Source organism: Aspergillus puulaauensis, chromosome 3 (genome assembly GCF_016861865.1).
Source record: "Aspergillus puulaauensis MK2 DNA, chromosome 3, nearly complete sequence".
Taxonomy (NCBI): Eukaryota; Fungi; Ascomycota; class Eurotiomycetes; order Eurotiales; family Aspergillaceae; genus Aspergillus; species Aspergillus puulaauensis.
This window is the reverse complement of record NC_054859.1, coordinates 3,215,166-3,234,936: the sequence shown is the minus strand read 5'-3', so window position 1 is coordinate 3,234,936 and position 19,771 is coordinate 3,215,166. Positions and strand designations below refer to the sequence as shown.

The 19,771-nt window shown below is 50.4% G+C and overlaps 13 protein-coding genes across 13 annotated transcripts; 4 read left to right on the top strand and 9 right to left on the bottom strand.

The window, feature by feature from the left end:
* Window positions 1-345: 345 nt before the first annotated feature.
* On the top strand, window positions 346-2,763 carry APUU_31293A (Zn(II)2Cys6 transcription factor; the record flags this gene model as incomplete). Its single annotated transcript, XM_041702480.1, has 2 exons — window positions 346-2,526; window positions 2,587-2,763. 2 exons carry the CDS (start codon window positions 346-348, stop codon window positions 2,761-2,763), a joined length of 2,358 nt encoding a protein of 785 aa, XP_041555262.1.
* Window positions 2,764-3,199: 436 nt separating this feature from the next.
* APUU_31292A (FAD-dependent oxidoreductase) lies at window positions 3,200-4,411 on the top strand (the record flags this gene model as incomplete). The annotated part of the gene is made up of 1 exon (XM_041702479.1): window positions 3,200-4,411. One exon carries the CDS (start codon window positions 3,200-3,202, stop codon window positions 4,409-4,411), a length of 1,212 nt encoding a protein of 403 aa, XP_041555261.1.
* A 700-nt stretch (window positions 4,412-5,111) lies between these two features.
* Window positions 5,112-6,525, top strand: APUU_31291A (putative aquaglyceroporin; the record flags this gene model as incomplete). Its single annotated transcript, XM_041702478.1, has 2 exons — window positions 5,112-5,148; window positions 5,198-6,525. 2 exons carry the CDS (start codon window positions 5,112-5,114, stop codon window positions 6,523-6,525), a joined length of 1,365 nt encoding a protein of 454 aa, XP_041555260.1.
* Window positions 6,526-6,699: 174 nt separating this feature from the next.
* APUU_31290S (uncharacterized protein) lies at window positions 6,700-7,353 on the bottom strand (the record flags this gene model as incomplete). The annotated part of the gene is made up of 1 exon (XM_041702477.1): window positions 6,700-7,353. The coding sequence occupies one exon, from the start codon at window positions 7,351-7,353 to the stop codon at window positions 6,700-6,702; it is 654 nt and encodes a 217-aa protein (XP_041555259.1).
* A 372-nt stretch (window positions 7,354-7,725) lies between these two features.
* APUU_31289S (uncharacterized protein) lies at window positions 7,726-8,592 on the bottom strand (the record flags this gene model as incomplete). The annotated part of the gene is made up of 2 exons (XM_041702476.1): window positions 7,726-8,428; window positions 8,504-8,592. The coding sequence occupies 2 exons, from the start codon at window positions 8,590-8,592 to the stop codon at window positions 7,726-7,728; spliced, it is 792 nt and encodes a 263-aa protein (XP_041555258.1).
* Window positions 8,593-9,045: 453 nt separating this feature from the next.
* On the bottom strand, window positions 9,046-9,489 carry APUU_31288S (uncharacterized protein; the record flags this gene model as incomplete). The annotated part of the gene is made up of 1 exon (XM_041702475.1): window positions 9,046-9,489. One exon carries the CDS (start codon window positions 9,487-9,489, stop codon window positions 9,046-9,048), a length of 444 nt encoding a protein of 147 aa, XP_041555257.1.
* A 652-nt stretch (window positions 9,490-10,141) lies between these two features.
* Window positions 10,142-10,972, top strand: APUU_31287A (alpha/beta fold hydrolase; the record flags this gene model as incomplete). Its single annotated transcript, XM_041702474.1, has 1 exon — window positions 10,142-10,972. The coding sequence occupies one exon, from the start codon at window positions 10,142-10,144 to the stop codon at window positions 10,970-10,972; it is 831 nt and encodes a 276-aa protein (XP_041555256.1).
* Window positions 10,973-11,370: 398 nt separating this feature from the next.
* APUU_31286S (uncharacterized protein) lies at window positions 11,371-13,223 on the bottom strand (the record flags this gene model as incomplete). The annotated part of the gene is made up of 2 exons (XM_041702472.1): window positions 11,371-11,431; window positions 11,521-13,223. 2 exons carry the CDS (start codon window positions 13,221-13,223, stop codon window positions 11,371-11,373), a joined length of 1,764 nt encoding a protein of 587 aa, XP_041555255.1.
* Window positions 13,224-14,019: 796 nt separating this feature from the next.
* On the bottom strand, window positions 14,020-14,550 carry APUU_31285S (uncharacterized protein; the record flags this gene model as incomplete). The annotated part of the gene is made up of 1 exon (XM_041702471.1): window positions 14,020-14,550. The coding sequence occupies one exon, from the start codon at window positions 14,548-14,550 to the stop codon at window positions 14,020-14,022; it is 531 nt and encodes a 176-aa protein (XP_041555254.1).
* A 692-nt stretch (window positions 14,551-15,242) lies between these two features.
* On the bottom strand, window positions 15,243-15,698 carry APUU_31284S (uncharacterized protein; the record flags this gene model as incomplete). The annotated part of the gene is made up of 1 exon (XM_041702470.1): window positions 15,243-15,698. One exon carries the CDS (start codon window positions 15,696-15,698, stop codon window positions 15,243-15,245), a length of 456 nt encoding a protein of 151 aa, XP_041555253.1.
* A 663-nt stretch (window positions 15,699-16,361) lies between these two features.
* APUU_31283S (uncharacterized protein) lies at window positions 16,362-16,862 on the bottom strand (the record flags this gene model as incomplete). The annotated part of the gene is made up of 1 exon (XM_041702469.1): window positions 16,362-16,862. One exon carries the CDS (start codon window positions 16,860-16,862, stop codon window positions 16,362-16,364), a length of 501 nt encoding a protein of 166 aa, XP_041555252.1.
* A 481-nt stretch (window positions 16,863-17,343) lies between these two features.
* APUU_31282S (uncharacterized protein) lies at window positions 17,344-17,922 on the bottom strand (the record flags this gene model as incomplete). The annotated part of the gene is made up of 1 exon (XM_041702468.1): window positions 17,344-17,922. The coding sequence occupies one exon, from the start codon at window positions 17,920-17,922 to the stop codon at window positions 17,344-17,346; it is 579 nt and encodes a 192-aa protein (XP_041555251.1).
* A 287-nt stretch (window positions 17,923-18,209) lies between these two features.
* APUU_31281S (GNAT family N-acetyltransferase) lies at window positions 18,210-18,925 on the bottom strand (the record flags this gene model as incomplete). Its single annotated transcript, XM_041702467.1, has 2 exons — window positions 18,210-18,472; window positions 18,523-18,925. 2 exons carry the CDS (start codon window positions 18,923-18,925, stop codon window positions 18,210-18,212), a joined length of 666 nt encoding a protein of 221 aa, XP_041555250.1.
* Window positions 18,926-19,771: the final 846 nt, after the last annotated feature.

Sequence of the window (19,771 nt, the reverse complement as noted above, 5' to 3'; positions counted from 1 at the left end):
ATATATTCTGTTAAAAGGATAAAGGGCTGTACTGGCGTGACTACATAAAATCGGCTGTTTGGACAGGATTGCATGATTTTAGCTTAAATTCTACCAAGACGTTAGTCCTGGAAAATACATCCTGTCCAATGACTCCATCAATTATCCTCGAACTTATACTTATGATTTATTTCAATGGACCTTGTAAAAGTCTTAGACCGACCCTGATCTGCGGCTGACAAAGTGAGTGGAGCCCCTGAAGGAATGATTCATGCATTGTCCCCCTCCCCAGTCCCCACGCCATGACTTCCATTCCTGAGGAAGAGCCTCAATCCATCATCTACTCCGTAGCTCATCGCAGTCAAGATGTCATCCGATGTAGGCCCGCCGGGGTCAGTCCGCAAGCGCCCGCGGCCCGTCATTTCGTGCCTGCGCTGTCGCGAGAAGAAGCTCAAGTGCGACCGCGTCAGCCCCTGCGAGAACTGCTCCAGGGCCGGCTGCGCGCCCAACTGCGTCTTCCTGCATGGAACCCCCGCTGCGAGCGAGCCTAAGCGCGCAAGATCCGGGTCTGCCGCTACCCCTGAGCAGAATGGGCCGCCGGGGACTTCTGGGGGGACGGGGGCCGGTTCCGGGGTTGGGCTGATTGAGGATCTCCAGCAGCGGCTGAAGAGGGTCGAGGAGATGCTGAATATCGGCTCGGAGAAGGCGCTTTCGGTCAGCGGTGGACTACCGGCTCGCACTGCGAAGGTCGGAAAGAGGCAGGTCGCTGACTCTGGTCGGAGGTATCCGGGGACGCTGGTCGTCAAGGGGACGAGGACTCGGTACCGTGGCCAGAACGACCGGATGGCGCTGATTCAGGAGTTCGAAGGAGCAAAGGACTTGGTCGGTGCGTGTACGCAGGATGATGCGATCTTCAGAGTCGCGAAGGAGGTCCAGTTCCTGCAGCGCAGGTCCACCATGCCGGTTGAGACCCCGGACTCACAGCCAGACCTGGACGCCTCTGTGGAGCTGCAGCAGATGGAACAGAACATGCCATCAATGGAAGTGTGCGATAAGCTGATGGGAACGTATGCGACCAACTTTGAAGACGCAATGCGCGTCTTTCACATCCCGACGCTGTACCGGCAGTATGCCGACTTCTGGAGCAATCCTGACCGGGGCAGTGAGCACTACGCCATGTTCGTACCGCAGTTGACGGCTATCATGGCTGCGACTGTTGCATTGGTAGATGAAGAGTTCCAGCAGGCGTATCCAGCTGCTGTGGAATACCTGACGAAACCTGCAATCAACCTCGTCCGCTCGTGGCTGTCGAAGCTATCGCGGAAGCAGCGGACGGAACTCACGAACCTCCAGACTGAAGCGCTTGTACTGTCAGCTCGCTATATGCACTTTGAGACACCAGAGGAGGTGTGGCGGATAACGGGTGCTCTCGTGCGCTCGGCGATGGTGATGGGCCTGCATCTGGATCTCAGTGCATACACAGACCTGTCAGTCTTCCAGAAGGAACTGCGGCGTCGACTGTGGATTACCATCGTCGAGCTTGACCTGCAATCGTCCATCATGTCCGGCATGCCAATTACCATCCCCGACATCGACTTCACTCCCCTCATGCCACTCAACATCTGCGATGTCGACTACCACCCAGACATGACCGAACTGCCCCCCGCGAAACCATTCACCGAATGGACAGACACCCTCTCACAAATCGCCCTCGCAATGTCCCTCTCAGCACGCATCCGCGCAATGGCCATGGTGCAAACCCCCGGCCCAAACCTCAACCTCGACGACGCAATGGAACAAGGCCGCCGGATAGCAGAATGCCTGCGCCAAATCCCCCCTCCACTGCGCCTCGACCCCCCGGCCGTCCCCGACGACCCAGCTCCCCAACTCTTCAACCGTGTCCGTCTAAACCTGTACATCCGCCGGCCCCTCATAAGTCTCTACCGCTCCATCATCAAGAAATGCGGCGCGTCCGAAACCCCGCCAGAGGTGTGGGACACCCTGCTCAGCTCCTCCCTCTCCGTCCTCTCCTACCTCGACTACTTCGACCCCTCAGTCTCCGACATCGACTACCACAACCTCCCGGGCTACTGGCACCTCTTCCAAACCTTCTGCCGGAACGATATCCTACAAGCCGCGCTAAGTGTCTGCGCATACATGAGGCTAGCGCCAAGCCCCTGGCGTGCATCACATAGTAAAGCGAATCTCATCCGCGCCGTCGAAAGCGCACTTGACGGCATGGCGCGCACGACTGATAAACCAGGCAGCGAGTTAAAAGATATACTGCTCCTCTCTGTGGTGCTGAATTTGGTGCGTGCGCGCGGCTCCGAGGAGGACCAGAAGGAGATTGTCAAGCAGGGCGTGCTTAAGGCCATGATGACTTGTCGTGAACATTTGGCTTCGACGGTGGGGCAACCACTGCCACAGCAACAGCAGCAGACGCAGTTTGTTCAGAATGGAGCACAGGTGCAGGATCAGATCCATTCTGCAGCGCAGAGCCAGGCTCAGACTCAGCCTGATACTCAGATGGCTCAGGTGACTCCACAGGTATGTCCCGTTCATCTCAACATTAAAAATGATAAATGCTAATTCTAACTGCTATTGTAGATGCACCCATCCCATATATTCACGCCGAATGCCCCCGCCTACCCGTCTGCGTCTATGGCTGAAATGCCAGACTTCCTGGGCGACGACCCCGTGCTGGCCGCGGAGTTTAATAACTTCATGGTGAACCCGTTCGGGTTTGATGATGGGTCTTTCGGGGGGTTCTTTGGGAATATCTAACCGTGTTAATTATTATTCCAGTATATAACCAGAAATGAGTGAATGGAATGAGTGAATGATACCTGCTGAGTTGTAGGCGAGTCGTACTGGACCCTGCAGTAGATCCAGGTGGTCCGGGCGTAGGGCGAGATAGCACGACATTAGATACGGAATTATCCACAGCGTTCACACTAACTAGTAACTAGACCGCCTGGACCTGCGTAGATCAACGGTTCTTGAGCACTACAGAATAAGCCTCTAGGTACCTGGCAGGTGGAACTTGATGGTGGATTATGTCCAGCCGGAGATGTGCCGGATCCGAGTCTCGGATCCGGGTTTCCTCGCCGGGCTCAGCTGTCAGATATCCATGTAAGACGGAGGACAATAAACATATATCAATACACAATCGTCTGCAACAATATCTCCATATCTAGATCTATTCAATACGTTTACCGGCATGTCCACCCACGTCGCCATAATCGGAGCTGGCCTCTCAGGCCTAACCCTCGCTCTAGCCCTCCACCAACAGTCCATCCGCTGCACTCTGTACGAAGCACGCTCAGCCCCCCTCGACATCGGCGGCGCAGTAATGCTCTCACCCAACGCGCTACGCATCCTGGACGCTCTGAACGTTTATGAGAATGTACGCACCCAAGGCCACGAATTCAACGACCTCCACTTCCGCACAGAAGACGACAAGCCCCTCGACAGCTACGAGTTCGGGTCCGCGCAGAAATACGGCTACAGTGCGCTGCGGATCTACCGGAATGCTCTTATCCGCGAACTTTCAATCCGTGTGCAGGACGCTGGTGTGCCGATTGTGTACAATAAGAAGTTTTCCGCTGTGATTGAGGAAACACCCTCTCGTGTGACCTGGTCGTTTGACGATGGCACGACAGAGACTGCGACTGTCCTTGTCGGCGCTGATGGGATTCATTCCAAAATGCGGAAATATCTGTATCCGGATCTAGAGCCCATGTTTACAAAGGCCATGGGTGTTTCTGCTGCGGTGCCGACGAGGCAACTGGACCTTCCGGAGGGATATAACCTGCCTACGACGATTATGAACAGAACGCACGGGGCGTTTGTGATTGCACAGCAGAAAGCGGATGGATCTGAGGTCTTCATCGGACGCCAAAAGCGCGCCCCGGAACTAGATCGGGATGGGTGGAATGCGTTGCTTAATGATAAGGCGTGGTGTGTTGAGTATCTGCGCAAGGATATCAGTGCTTTCCCGGCCGTGGCACGGAATGCAGTCTCTGAGATCAAGACCGAGACGATCAATCTATGGCCGTTTTACGTTGTGCCGAAACTGGAGAGTTGGAGTTCGAGCCATGCGAGGGTCATCATCCTCGGTGATGCGGCGCATGCGATTCCGCCGACTGCGGGGCAGGGGATTAATCAGGCTTTTGAGGATGTGTTTACCTTTGCTTTGATCTTTGGGCGTGTCAAGAGGGAGGATTTACAGCGGGGGCTGAAGATTTGGCAGAAGGGACGGCAGGAACGAGTGGACAGAGTTCTGGCGTTGAATGCGCAGATTGACAAGAGGAGGATGCCTAAAGATCCGGCTGCTGAAGAGGAGGAGCATGAACCATTTGAGCTGGGGTGGTTGTATGGCCCGGACTTTGGGGAGATGGTGGAGGGCTGGCTGGCTGGGGAGGGACTGTAATTGCTATTATCACTTACTTACATTTAATCTTTTAGCAATGAGTATATTTTCATTCACTACAGTATGAGCAGCAATCATGAGAACATCCCATTCAACTATCAGACCATTCTATAAAGTAGGGTCGATCATATAGAAGTAGATAGATAACCCATATGGTGGTGGAGCTGCCAAACTGGCGGTCCCATAAAGATACTGACAGCAGGGAACGTAGACCCTGAACCAACTTAACTGCCAACCAAGGTATGACCGGCAAGCCGAGAGTTGCTCGGGCGATATACGAATCCACCGCTGGGTTGAGGACCCGCCAATCGGACAGGATGCCAGTCACCGACTCATTCCTGGGCCAGAATTGTGGAGATATTGATGGGGATTGTGTCATCTCTACGACCATCGAAGGATCCGATCGATGTCCTGATCAGCATTTGCTTGATTCATGGTATCAAAATGTACGGTGTCCCATGGCTGTTCCCAACCAGGTAAGGCATTGTAAAATTCTGAACAAATATCCATCCTATTGGCCCTGTTAACTCCTATAGATTGAGTCAACTGTTGATGGCGAATTCAGACAACGGCGAGATCCATACGGAACACCGTGATGTAATCTCGCCATCACCACCAACAACCAGAAAACTCTGACACCCATAAATAAAGTGCCTTCCAATGGTTTGAATACTTTTGGACATTGACTGTCTAACCCACCATGGTCAGAAACAGCGGGCCCTTCGGCGACCATAACGGTACGCTATCCAGCCACATTTCTTATATAGCCAGCGCTAACAGCCACAGAAACATCCCTCAACTCCAGCACAACGCGAACAGCATCCCAAAATGAAACACAAGCACACAGCAGCAGAAGCCCCGGCTACCTCTCTCTAGCCGGTCCTCCCCAAACCTCAAACCAAGGCATCGCATACCTGGAGCCAGACTACATCCGCCTCAACCCGCAATACAGCCAGAAACACCAGGACGAGCCAGTATGGAGTCTCGCGCAGCCCCTCCCTCACGTCGTGCGCGGCGGAATGCGTTCAGAGGATAAAGCGACCGGGCAAGACGACCACGGGCACGAACACGTCTCCAGACCGAACGCGACCGCCGAGAACCAGCCTGCCTCGACTGAACCGCCCGCCGCGGCGCCCGCAGACAAGGAGGAGGAGCAGGGCAAGCTCGAAGCACAACAGTCTACGCACGATAATCGGGACTTCTTCAACACGTGGGGGAAATGTAGACACTTCCTCCGGCAGGAATTAGCGGAATGGCTCGGCGTGACTCTTGCAATGACGCTCGGTCTCTGCGCGGGTCTGTCCACATTCACGTCGCAGAACCAGGCGGGCTCGTTCGCTTCTCTTGCGGCCGCTTGGGGATTCGCGTTCATGATTGCTATCTATGTCGCTGGTGGTGTTTCCGGTGGACATCTTAACCCGGCTATCACGATCTCTCTCTCCGTCTGGCGAGGATTCCCGGCGCGGCGATGTTTAACATATACTATTGCCCAGATCCTCGGGGCTATAACCGCCAGCGGTATTGCATATGCGATCTACCACGACTCCATCGTCCGGATTGCGACCCTGAGCAATGTCCCGCAGTCGCAGTCCGACGCGAAGCAGGCCATGGTCACAATGCCCAAGGAGTTCGTGCACCCGGCAGCAGCGTTCTTCAGCGAGTTCGTCGGGTCCGCCATTCTCATGGGTGTAATTCTAGCTCTGGGTGACGATACCAATGCACCGCCTGGCGCCGGTATGCAGGCGTTTATCATCGGTCTGCTTATCACGGTCCTTATCCTGGCACTCGGATTCACGACAGGGGGATGCTTCAATCCAGCTCGCGATTTCGGGGGCAGGCTTGTAGCTGTTATGGCGGGCTGGGGAGGGCATCTGTTCCGCGAGCGCAATGCATGGTGGGTTTGGGGGACTTGGATTGCGGATATATTTGGGGGGTTGTTTGGGGGGTTTCTCTATGATTTGATTATCTTTACTGGTGGTGAGAGTCCGGTCAATTATCCGCCGAGACGCAGGAAGAGAGCGCTCTTGCTGAAGCAGAGGAATGCGAGAAGGAGGATGCGGTTTGGACTGAATAAAATTCCGGATATTGAGAGGGCAGCACAGGAGTTTGAATAGGTTTATATGCTTTTGTTTATTGTTGATCTGGTTAGATAGAGCAGTCGGCGTTACTGGAGTGTCTTATATCAGGTATATAGCCATTGCATAGCAAGAGTCTGATTTGTTTTGATACATCAATTATTTATACAGAAATTAAAAGCATCATCAACTGAGGAAGGACAGTTCATGTTCTTAAGCAACATCATATTCCAGACTCAACTCATCCACATCAAGAGCAGCCTTAAAAAACAACAGTCGCCTCCTCAAAGGGTCACTTCCACCACAGTAAATTTCCAGAGACTCAAAGTCCGCCGCATAGCGCATCCACATCCCAAGAAACCACTTCTTCTCCGGGATAACGCCATTGTCGGCATCAACCATGAAATGCGCAGTAACACGGTCCCCATTTTCAACATTCTCAACCAAGGCTGCGTGAACGCGGACATTCCCCACGATTATGTACGGCAGGACATGCAGTAGATGCTCTCCCATTTCGTCGACCAGGGTGTCATCAGGGACTCGGTGGAAATCGGTGGACATGAACCAGGTGAATGGGTAGGAGGTCTGGCGGAGTTCGTCTGGGTGAATGGTGCGCTTGAGCTTCGTTAGTTTGATGCTGCCTCTGCGATGTGGGGGCTTGGGTTCGGGCTGAAGACTGGCTTCTTTTTCGATGTAAGGCTCGAGCTCTGTGCAGAGGGTTTGGCATCCGTGGCAGAGCGGGTTCTCGTCGGTGGCTGGGATGCTGCAGGTAGCTGTGGGATCGGGTTGATAGGTTTCCATCTTGACATCGTCTGGATCTAGTAGGATGTCTCTCAGGCGTGACGTTAAATCGTCCATCTGCTCCATTTCGAATACAACGCAGCGGCTATGAGTTTGGATTCAGTTAACTGACGAGACATGTCTTATATACAGTTAGAGAGACAAGAGGTGTTTGTTCTTTATTATGATTCATGCTTGGCAGTTTATTGTTATATGCTTTGTTGGTCCAGTTATGAATGAGCAGAGTGAAGGAATATTACAAAGAGGCCATGATTGGACCTGCATTCACATGAAAGCAGTTCTCTAGAATATCCAGCATGAAGAGACTAGAATATCCAGCATGAAGAGACATATTGATATTTTGGAAACCTAGAACCAAGTCAGTCCGGATGCCTACATAGTAGGAATATTCCATGTTTTAGAATAACTCGAGGGTATCATATAAACTAACGCTCAGAACTAAAAGATACTATTCCATTCGACCCTTGGACTGTCAAACCAGTGCAGGCGAAACTCACCCACACACTCTTTCGCTGAAGGAAGCATGACAGACCAGCCTCGACTGCCACAGGGAAGTCCACCAAAGAGCTCCTTGCACATCTCTCTATCAGGCCTGACCACCTCAGGAAAGTCCACCAGCACCCAAGCCCCGGTCTCAAAACTGCCATCTTTCTCAGGAACATAGTTCGAAACATGCACACGAACCCTCCTTTTATACCGGCCCTCCAACCTTTGCGCCAAAGCCCGGCCAACCTCCTTCACAAAGTCAGGCCCGACAGACCGTTTATCCAACAAACGACGAAACTTCACCGGGTACGTCCCCGGCTTTCGCAGCAGTGCCTCTACCGGGGTATGTTTGCTATACAGCTTAAACGCAGCCCGACATTGGTCACACATCGTGACCGGACTCAAACACGGGTCTGTCGCTTCTGCAACTTTCTCGTAATCTGCAGAGACCGAGACTTCGTAGGCCCTCCAGCAGTAGTCGCACCTTGTTGCTTGGTCTGTGCAGGGGTGTATCGCTGCTCCCTGTGCGTCTCCGGCTTCGAAGCGCTCCAGGCAGTACTCGCACATCTTGCGGAAGTCAGTGCATGGGTTTGGTTTTGGGGGTTTGGGCTCGGGCTCCTCATTCAAGGTGTGGAGGGCTCGCTGGGGTACTGACCTGGGGAGTGAACGTGGATCAGTGATGCCCAGTTGGTTCTGTTGGGTTTCCCATTTGTTCCAGCAGGAATCGCACATTTTGGTGGCTGATTTGGAAGGGCTTGTATGGTTGCATGCTGTCGTGCTGTCGAGGTTTTCAGTGAACTTGGACTTGTAGTTGGGCATTTTGACGTTTGCGAATGCTGCAGGTTAACTGGGTTAGGATCTATACTGTTTACGGACACTGGGTGGCAGACTGCTATTATATGTCGCTCTACACAAAGGTGGACACTGTCAATGGCTATTGTTATTCTTTCATAGACAGATGTCTTGTTCATTTCTTTCTATCTGATTATTGCCATTATATAAAGACTCTTTCTATATGCTAAAAGAACAGTTCCACGCTAAAGCATGGCCAGACCATCCAGACCATCACTGACAAAGGCAAAGACAGAATTACCAGCTCTGTGATAAAGAACTAGCAACAGTCTCCAGCCGTATGTAACCCGCTAGCAGGTGAGAGGATAGTCAGGGAATAGACAGGCCATGTTGACACGCTTGCTTTGCAAATCGCAAGAATCAAATCAGCAGTTCTTCATCCACACTATAATCAAAGACAGAAAGTAGTGTATAACCAGCTCATACCTCAATTCCGAATCCCACAGGGTCCTTATGCCACTCCAAATAGAACGCACTTGGACAACCCTTCGGCGTCAAGCACTCCCAGCCTTCAACAAGGCCCGTACCTCCGCCAAACATCTTCATTATGATCTCCTTATCCTCTTCTGGAAACTCAATCAGGATAGACACCCATACCCTGTCATCATAAAAGGAGTCAGGAATGCTGCTGCACCCGATAACAGGGATATCATGGCCGAAGATCTCATATAATGTATCCTGTGTACGTTCCGCCAGCAATAAAGCATAGTCAAATGGGACTTCATATTTCGAGAACTCGGCTCGAAAGGCAATGGGATAGAGGCCTGGTTGTATTCCGATTGTGTGATCCAGGGTTCTCTGGCGGATGCCGGCGTACTGCTTGCTGCACTCAGAGCACATGTTAACTAGCGTTGTGCAGGTCATTTTGACACTGATATATATCAATCTTCCTAATATAAAAGTCTTGATCGTTGGAGAGATGAAGGAGGAAGGGTATAGAGAGTGACTAGCAATACCAATTCAAACAACATGATAGCCCTTTATTATATATTTGTCTAAATAAAGACATCTAATGCTTCTTGTTTCTGCTAGGCTCTTTGTTTGTAATGTTGTTATATGAATCTTTAAATGCTATGGTAACCCTTTGTCTTTCAACAGCACCTCGACTTCTTTCGATGTATCGTATTCACGCACAGATATTTAATGAGTAAAGAAAGCTGATACCGTAGTCTGATAATATAGTATGAAAGAGAAGCTATTGTGTTTATCCAGTAATGTGGTGGTGCCCTACGCGTATACCCCTTAAATGACAAGACCAATCATGTTCGCAAGCATCAACTGCAGACCCTCAGATGGTCCCCATGATATCATATTTTACAGTGCGCAGATAATGTCATGGATGTATGCAAAGTCCAAAACAAGATTCTGCCCCTCGTTGACCAATATGTCATGACGTAACGGCTGCAAACGACACCATATAAGCCCAGCCAACAGGCCACCATGACCTCTTCCACTCAGTCTATCAAATATTTATAAATTGAACAGATCCGTTCAAGTAAGTAAACCGTTACTCAAAATGCCGCATCTCAAACTCCGCGACGGAGCCGAGCTCTTCTACAAAGACTGGGGCAACCCCAAAGGCCCCATCGTGACCTTCTCACACGGATGGCCCCTAAGCAGCGACAACTGGGAGAGCCAGATGTTCCACCTAGCCGATAACGGCTACCGGGTTATCGCGCATGACCGACGTGGCCACGGCCGATCAACCCAGACCTGGGACGGAAACAACATGGAGACCTTCGTGGACGATCTCGAGGAGCTATTCGCGCATCTCAACGTCCAGGATGCAGTTATGGTCGGCCATTCGCATGGGGGAGGCGAGGTAACACGCTATCTGGGCAAGCATGGTACGAAGCGTGCGAAGAAGGCTGTTCTTGTTGGTGCGATTCCGCCATTGATGCTCAAGACCAGCGCCAACCCTGATGGGCTCGATAAGTCGGTTTTCGATTCGTTTCGGCAGGCTATGCTTGAGGACCGGGCGCAATTCTTCATCGATGTGCCCAGTGGGCCCTTCTTTGGCTTTAATCGGTCCGAGGATAAGAAGAGCGAAGGCCAGATCTGGAGCTGGTGGAGGCAGGGCATGAATACTAGTTTCAAGGCGGCGTATGATTGTATCAAGGATTTCTCGGAGACGGACTTTACGGAGGATCTTAAGAAGATTGATATTCCGGTTTTGGTGCTTCATGGCGATGATGACCAGGTTGTTCCTATTCAGACTACTGGGGCTAGATCGGCGAAGCTTTTGCCTCAGGGCAAGTTGAAGGTTTATAAAGGCGGTTCTCATGGCATTCACAATATCAATGTGGATGAGGTTAATCAGGATCTACTGGACTTTATCAAGGCGTGATAGTTTACAGTTAATTCTGCTTGAATAATATATATTTTGAAACTTCATTCTGAGATCTGTGCACAAGTAACTATAATAATCATGAACGTTCTGCCCTTTTCATGTAACCATATTTGGAACGTCAATGTCGATGAGACGAATGGTGTCGATAAAACGAATCATGCCTATGTCGCCGACTGCATGACTGTTCACTGGACGCGTTGCTGCTGCTGCTGCTGCTCTCTGCAGGGTGTATCCTAGCCCACCATAACAGCCGATTGAGACACTGATGGGACTTAACTACCCTCACGTCCGGTTTCGTGCTCGTCCTCGGAAGCCCAGAAATGATATATCTCTCCACAGCCTCATCAACAGGAACAGGAAAGTCAATCAAGACCCTGAAGTCCCGAGGCCGCCTCTCATGCTGCTTCCCCACGACCTTCCTCGAAGACGAAGATCTCGGCCACACAAAAGCCTGGCCTAGGAAATAGCGCACTTTGACGCCCTCTAGCGGGTTAGAGGGCCGCTGGCTCACCGGCCATGGGATTTCGGTACTGGTCAGATCGTACCATCGCCCTTCTCTGTGTGTTGCAGATGCTGCGCGTCTGACGGCGGCGTTGACGCGGACGCCCGGCGGACCGCTCGTATACAGATACCTTGTCAGAGACATTGCGATCTGAGACGCATCGACGACGGACCCCCAGATTGTGAATTTCAGCATCACGGGGTGCATATCCGGTGGGCAGCGGAGGTATATCTCGGGAACACAGGACGAGATGGTCTTTCGCACGCTGGCACACTCTTCACATTGGTTATTGAGGCTGGTAAATTTCCTCTCCCCGTTTTGAGGAGGTGTATCCGAGCTTGGCTGTATATTGGGACCTGATTCCTGAGATCCTGGCCCGGGTCTATCTGTCGTGTGCGGTGAATGGGACTGTGATTCCTGAGGGGATTCATCGTATAAGTCGTGAAAAGTCGGTTCCGGCTGCAGACTGTCTGTCTCATGGGGTGCACTGGGGAGCTTGTCCTCCACTCCATCACCTCCCTTGCCCCTGTATGCCTCCCATTTTTCGGGACTTGGATCTTTATAATATAGCGCAACATCTTCCTTGTCCATACATCCGTAGTTTCCGAATTTGGGTGGTATACAAGGCATCTTGGTATGCGAGCTGGGTGGCGTCCACATCCTCCCAGGGGACATATTAGATGGCTCCCTTGGTACCCCTTGTTCGGGGCTCGGATCCCTACAATATGGTGCAGGATCTTCTTTATAGTCGGATCCGTATTGCCCGGAGTTGGGTGCCGTACTAGGTAGCTCAATATCTGAGTCGGGTGGCATATACGTCCTCCAACTAGTTGGCTCCCCTGGTACCGCTTGTTCGGAGCTCGCATCCCCATAATATAGTGCAGGATCTTCTATATAGCTGGACCCGCCCCCTTGTCCGGATTTGTGTGACTGACCGGGAGCGCCGCCATCATTGTCTGATTGTACAGATCCCCTTGGGGATGGCAAAGGAGACGGGTTCCTGGATAATGTTGGTTCTGGGCCCGGGGCCTTGTCAGAGATGCCCACAGATGTCACCGATGAAGGGGCGGGTGGCACCGTCGAGTTTGTGCTTGACGGTGGGCTGTCCTTAGGTATGGATGAGGGCATCTTCTCAGATCCAATTGATAATCGGGCTGCAGATGGGCCTGGTGCTGAGTCTTTGGTAAAGTCCATACTTGGACGGGCTGGACGGAGTGGCATAGTATCATCCAGCGCCTTCACCCTCGAGGCAACACTCCCTGGTATAGATGACGCCAATCTACCACCATCAAAGGGTGGAGGCCGCGCCGGCATAACAGATGCCGAGTCCTTCGACGGGATGGCAGCTATCTTGGGCATCCGCTCGTCAGTAACAACAGTAGGTGGCTGCTCTTGCGACTCATCATCGCCCTTTCCAGCATTATCCTTTCCTTTCCCTTTATTCCTCTGGCTACCAGTGGTAGGAGTATCACCGCCCATTTCAAGAAAAAAAGGCTTAATTTGGCCTTCGTCATCACCATCCTTGTTGCCTTCAGTAGCATCAGCAGTTGGCTTCAGTGGCGGTTGGTCACCATCCTTGTCAGCGGAGGAAGAACCAATTTGGCCTCCATCAGGGCCGTCTTTCATAGATACCGTGCTGCCAGGGGCAGGAGGCTTTGGGCTTGGGGGAAGTCCAAAGCCTCGTTCGCTGAATGGGGCATCATCTGGAGTCTCGTTGTTTGTCCACGGATTTCCTGGTGCAGACATTGTGTTATTCCTCTTTGAACGCTGTTTCTGTGGTTAGACTTCGGTGGAGACTTTCTCAGGTATGTTAAGAACGATGTATCTGTCGAGTGCAAGTTTATCCGATAGGTTTTGCCTCTTGTGCTGCTGAGAATACCTGCCTTCATATAGGGCTCGAAAAGCGCGATGTCCATCGAAACGTCCATTGTCATAAGAGCCTTGTGTGTTTTCTCTTTGTATGCCCTTCTTGAACTACCTTTGTGCGACCCACTCCATATTATTCTGTTGGAATTGCGAGACTCATTCTATTAGTCTAGCCTTCACAACTAGAAAGAGCATTAGGGTAAAGTCATATATTTCCATTGTCATATTGTCTCCAGACACCAGTAAGTCATACATACAATGAGGAGGCCGTATAATGCATCTATGCACGGATGCACTAATAACGATTACTTGTAGAAATGACTATGATGGTACCCACTATATCAGCATATACACTGGTCGTGTAGTTCACAATGCAATTTTATTCCGAAGTCAAATACTTACCATTACCGGATACGCCAATCTACACCCCGAAGTAGGATATATCACATTACAATTTGGAACCAGGCTATCATCAATTCATATAAATCACTAAGCAAAACTAAGGCAAACATATTTTTCTGTATCACGGTTGATACGCTGGGAGTACTTCGATAATTATCAGATAAAACATAGAAACAAATCGGGCAACCTCGCGGGCCATAGCAGGCCAGGTCATCGTACTAGAGCCTGCAAGGCACATAAGGTACTTGCCAACCGCCACAACTTGCAAGGTCAGTTAGTAGCAGACGTGGGAACGCAACACAGAAGCATAGTGCGCGAAGGCTGAAAATGGACGAAGAGTCAAGGAGAAGAGGTACAACAACCTCTGCACAAGAACTCTGAATCTAAACCCCAAGAGGTGAAAGAACCGCCTCGAGAAGCGCATCACCCCAGGCCCAATATACCTCTTGTGCGCATCGATGTCGATTTCGCACAGTTGCCATTGCCCTCTCTGTTTGACGTTGACGTCGAACCAGTGTAAGCGGGAGAGGTTAGCATGGGACTTGGGTGGGTCATAGTTCCATTCCAATCCATCCAATCTGGGGAGATCGTGCAGAATAGATGCTATTCTCTTGGGATCTCTCTCAAACTCCGCAGCCAGGTGCGTCGGTACATCTACCATGACTTCAATGGGCTCTGCGGCGACTCTGCCATTTGCCTCTGTTAGCTTAACATGGATTGAACCGGGTTTGTCACTGTCGCCCCAGATATGGTTAATAACAGCTGTCCCGATAGCTGTCAAGAGTTTCACATAGCCTGATACCATTTTGTCCGGCTGGCTGTATCCCCTTGTATAGAACACCACCGGTGCGGTTCCCTCTGGGTGCTTATGGAACGGTTCTGGTATCACATATCTAATAGACTCAAAGTGGGCACTGCACTCGGCGCACAGATTGTGCAGTGATTCGCAACCCATTCTGTACTATGTTCCTGAAATATGGGATATTCGAAGTGAAGAAATGATGTGCGCGAGCCGCAATGACAGCTTTCGCGAAAGAGGATGGTAGGCATCATATATATCCTTGTTGGTTTATCAAATGCTGTTTCGGTCGTTGTCACCTGGTAAAGAGCCTGTTATTGAAGTCGTCTTTATTGCCGATTTCCATTATGGCCTGACAGACTGACCGAATGGCCCTTGGAGTAGAAGCAGAAAAAAGACTTAATTATGATAATACATTTAGCCAAGGATGTCAGCGCGTATTAGCTAGCAGCTGTCGTAGCTGTAGCTAGGGATCTTCTCTAGTTGGAATTGAATATTTCCTGTCTGCTACAAATAGCTGCTATTACATCTAATCTACAATGATCACTTTGTTCTTACATTCTCGTGGAATTAAAACAGAAAGCTAACGAGTATTCAATATTATACGTGCATATATAACTAGAAATCTTTGATGGACAGGAACACCAGCTAAAATTAACGAACGTCGGTGATAGAACAGGAAGATCCAAATTGGCTCCCTAAATAATGGTACACGAATCCGCATCCAAGCGAAGCCTTTTAAACGCACAGCCCTCCTCAAAGCCCTCAACATCGTCAAACCACTGCCAGCGGGCGAGACTGGAATCCTCTGCGAATTCATAGACCCATTCACATCCATCTGGCTGCGGCAGGTCATTTAACAACGCCTTGACCTTGTCAGGGTTGTCCATCATTTTGGCAGCTAGCCCCAGGGGGGCATCTGCCATAACCGAAATCGGCTCCCTGCTGTACCCAAATTTGCCCTTGCTTTCTGGCGTGGTTTTGAGAAAGGCACTTCCCCAGGGGGCACACTTTGTGCCGATATGCTTTTGGATGGCTGCTTCAAAATCGCTATCCAAGTGCCATGGCAAATCCGGCGTATCGGACGTTGGAATGTGTTTCTCTCTTCGCAGGATTAGTGGCCTCGTCCCGTCGGGCATTTCATGCCAGTTCATTGTGAAGACACCTGTCTGTTCCTTGTTGTTATATAGTGTCAGACACAGGTGACACAAGTTGGAGGGTGGGCACAAGTTGGAAGGAGGGTAGCAAACCACCACATCGCATGCGTTGGAAGTTGATTCAGAAGCCATTTTCGTGATTTCTTCTGAAGGGAGAGAAATACCAGATATTCGAGTGTGCATGATATTAGATTGCGTGCAATAGGTAACGGTATTTGTATTCCAATCTGTCTCACATGGAGCAGCGCACTCTTTGTAGGTTGTTGAAAGCCCTAGGCCTATAAAGCCGTATTTCCTATTGATGAATGCATACAGGGTGTTCTATGGGGTCATGTATGGGTCTTAAGAAAGCGATACTCACACATCGGTAATCAATAAAGCTTACCGCATATCCCTAGTGCACTTGCGTTTATTTTCGATACACTATGTTTCAGGACATGTCCGACTCATTATTAGTACCATCTCTACTTTACAATGGCCTCGCCTCGGTACACACTGTGGCTGATTAAATAGTATTTTCTATCACCTGCAATATCCTCATTAGCCTACAGGTAACAGCATGCTGTTCTGATATCAACAGGGGACTACACTATGAGAACACTCTCTCCATTGCGCGTCATACCATGTCTATATTGTAACGAATGCTAAATGTAGGACATTCTATATAATTAGTTCTGCACCAAATGTCCCAGCTCGAGGTTCCTCTTTAGCAGCCACCAAGTGATCATAAAACCACTGCAAGCGAACCAAATCCGCATCCTTAGAGCTGCACAACGTAAACTTCCAGACACACCCAACAAGCTTCGGCAGATCAATTAGCGCTGCGTCCATAGCAGCAGAATTCTTCTTAATGCGCGTCGCAATGTACTTCGGAATATCCAGCATGACTGACACGGGTGCTCCGTCGTTCTCCCAAAAGTGCCGCCGCCGCAGAACGGTAAAATATGCGGGCCCGGGATACTCCTTTCCTAGCAGGACATGTCTGGTAATAACTTCGTCTAGCTCGTGGCTCAGCTTCGAGGTGCTTCTGCCGAGGTTAGCGGTTTGCACGCCTCCTGTTGTATGGAGGATAAGTGGCCTGGTCTTTTTTGGGCGCTCGAGGAACTGTCTTCCGAGTGGGCCCTTGGTGGCAATGATGTCTGCGAGTTCCTGGTAATCCATGTTAACGAAGGTTCCAAAGTGCTAAACTTTCAAATATTCAGGATAAGACTGGCACCTGGGTTATACTTGGCAGCCACAAACCCTGCATTTATATCATTGAATTGCCTGAAAATTAAACAACACCACAAAAAGGCTTTCAACGACCAGGGCTCTTTTGTTGCCTCCATGAAATGGAAACATCAAAAGTTCATTGTCCCCCGGTGGTTATCGTCTGAAGACATTCTCGGTGGCATAAAGGGTTTATTATATTTAAGTGCTCCTTTTCAATGCGAATCCAATGGCCTTATCGGTGTGTTTCAATATATTTCCTTCTCTTATTGAACGTTTGCAGACTCGAACTGAGACATCTCTGAGCGTTAGTGTTGTTATGTGTCGTGGTATTACACTTCCATTTGAAGAACTATATAACTCGTCAATTGATTTATATAGCTATTTATAAACTAGATTCACCAGAAATCAACAAAGTAGAACAGAATACAATTTAAACAGCTGAAGGCAAATCCAACACCGAATGCGTCCCCTGGGTCATCATAGCAAGCGTACTCCATACACCCGGACACCAGGGGTCTTTAACAATCTCCTCAAACCACTGCAACCGCCACATCACCGGGAAAATATCATGAGGCCTCATAGCCCATCTCCACTCCCCGCCGCCAAATATGGGAAGATTCACCGCGATATGGCTCAGCACCTCCGGGGAGACAGAGACGCCGGCGGGGAAGTCTGCCAGCACCCCAATAACCAGTGTGAGGCCAGTAGTGTATTCCCACCCCGGTGGGCGTCGCGAAATGCTCACGTACATTGGAGTTTGGATCCCAGTTGTCGTGGTAATGAAGCCCTGGATTGCGGCGTGGATTGCAAGTCCGAAGGCCTCCGTCGGGATATCGTGGACTAGGGGTGTGTAGCTCCGGAATTGGAATGCGGCTGCTGTTGTGCCTTCTGGGGTTATGAGGGCTTGTTGGGGGACGTTTGCTTGGAGGAGTCTGAAGCACATATCCATCATCAGACGATTGCAGCACCTGCAGTCGTGGAGGCGTGGAGGGTTTTCGTTGGTGGTCATGTTGGGCATTTGCTTGGTGGGATTGATTTGGGGAGTCTGTTTTCCCGGGTGAATGAAGTAGAACGAGTCTATATGTAAGAATAACCATATATATCATATTGGACAGTGTTCAAAGCAACTATTTGTTGACGCCTACAATGCTCTTTGTAAGTGGGCTGATGTTACTGTGAATATCATTCATTCATTTATTCACTGCTATCATTTGGCCTTGGTAAAATTCCATAAAGAACTATACCAGCGTTTAATTCTAAGCTTCATATTCCCACTCAGCCCCCACTCGCCATTCATTAATCAGGACCCGCATTCAGAATCATTCCAGACAACCTGAAGGCCCCAAACCCAGAATAAGGAGCTGCCCACTGCGCCAGATCGATATCAAGATGCTTGGTGTCCTTGAAACCCTTCTTCACCCAGTAACCGTACGCCTGAGGCTCCGACACAAGCACCACAGGGAGACCCTCTGATTTGGCCTTGTTGACCACATGAGATAGCATAGCCTGTCCGAGGCCGTGTCCACGGTGCTCGGGTGCCACGATGATATATGTGAGCTCTATACCCAACGTCAGTATGTAATACGCAACGCGATCTTGTGGAACCTACCAATGTGGTCGGTGTCCTTCATGACCGCATCAAGATCCTTGGCTACTTTCATGACGGTCGAAAGAACATCAGGATTGAAGTAATCCGGGATCTCTCCCTCTTTGCCATTGTCATTGCCATTGCCAGGGCCCTCGCCCTTCGGGGCAGGCTTCTTCCTGGTCATGGTGAGATGGCCAACAATCTCACCCGAGGCGTTTTCGACCACAGTCAGCGATTCCATGGTGGCAGGATCGAGGTTCGCCAGGGTACTGGTATAGTTCTTCCGCTGGACTTCTCCGTTGGGCCAGTTCTTGAAAAGGAGGCGGTTGATGGTGAGCCCTAGCTTCTGGGTGAAGAGCAGTTCTCCGGTCGCGGCGACATCGCCGGCCTCGAACGGTCTGATGGTGTATTTATCGGAAGGCATTTCGTAACTGAATTCTTCAAAGGTTGAATGTTCCTGATGTAGTTCATCTCCGGAATTTAAGGAGCTTATAGTAGGCTACAGAGTTCGCGTCGGGCAATCCCGACAGAGTTCACGTATGCACCTGCGTGCTTCGTCATCTGTATTTGTGATTCTAGATCTATGATTCTAGATCTAAATTCTCACTCGTAGCAGGCAGAACATTTCATTGTGGATGCGATTTCATGCTATCCCTGCAGCCTGAGGTGTCGGCATTCCGAATGCAGGCAGCATCTGCTCGGCCTTTACCGCGGCCACCGTCCATGAATCTGAGACTGGTGACGCTTGATTTAGTTTAGCCTCCGCAGTCTCGCTTGCAGTTTCTCTTGCAGTGCCGATCAGAATTTTAATTCCCAGTCGCCATTGTGGGGTGTGGGGACCTCCCACTGCATAGGCTGCACAGTTTGCATACTGCAGTATCCAGGCACATGGAAGAGCTGCAGCCTGAGTCGATAATCGCGAAGGATATAATATAATGCTGACGCCTAGATCTGATTATTCTCATTGGCCTCGAATCTACCGTGGGATGTATATCCACCCATGATTTGGTAATAAATTGGTCCACCGAGTTCACCCCGAGGTCGGCTACCTGTACCGGTTACTTGCAAGACTGAGTAGACTACGTAGCATCTGCTGGCGTGAAGATACTCAGTGGGAAAGGCTGAAGAATCCACTATAGGTCATGGAAAGACTAGCCTTTAATCAATTAGAAACAGCGCCCCCAGCAGAACCTGACAGCCGAGCCTCGGACTTGATTGCTGTATTCCGCAGTGTAGACTGCAGATCGCTGGATATAAAATGTGAAATTCC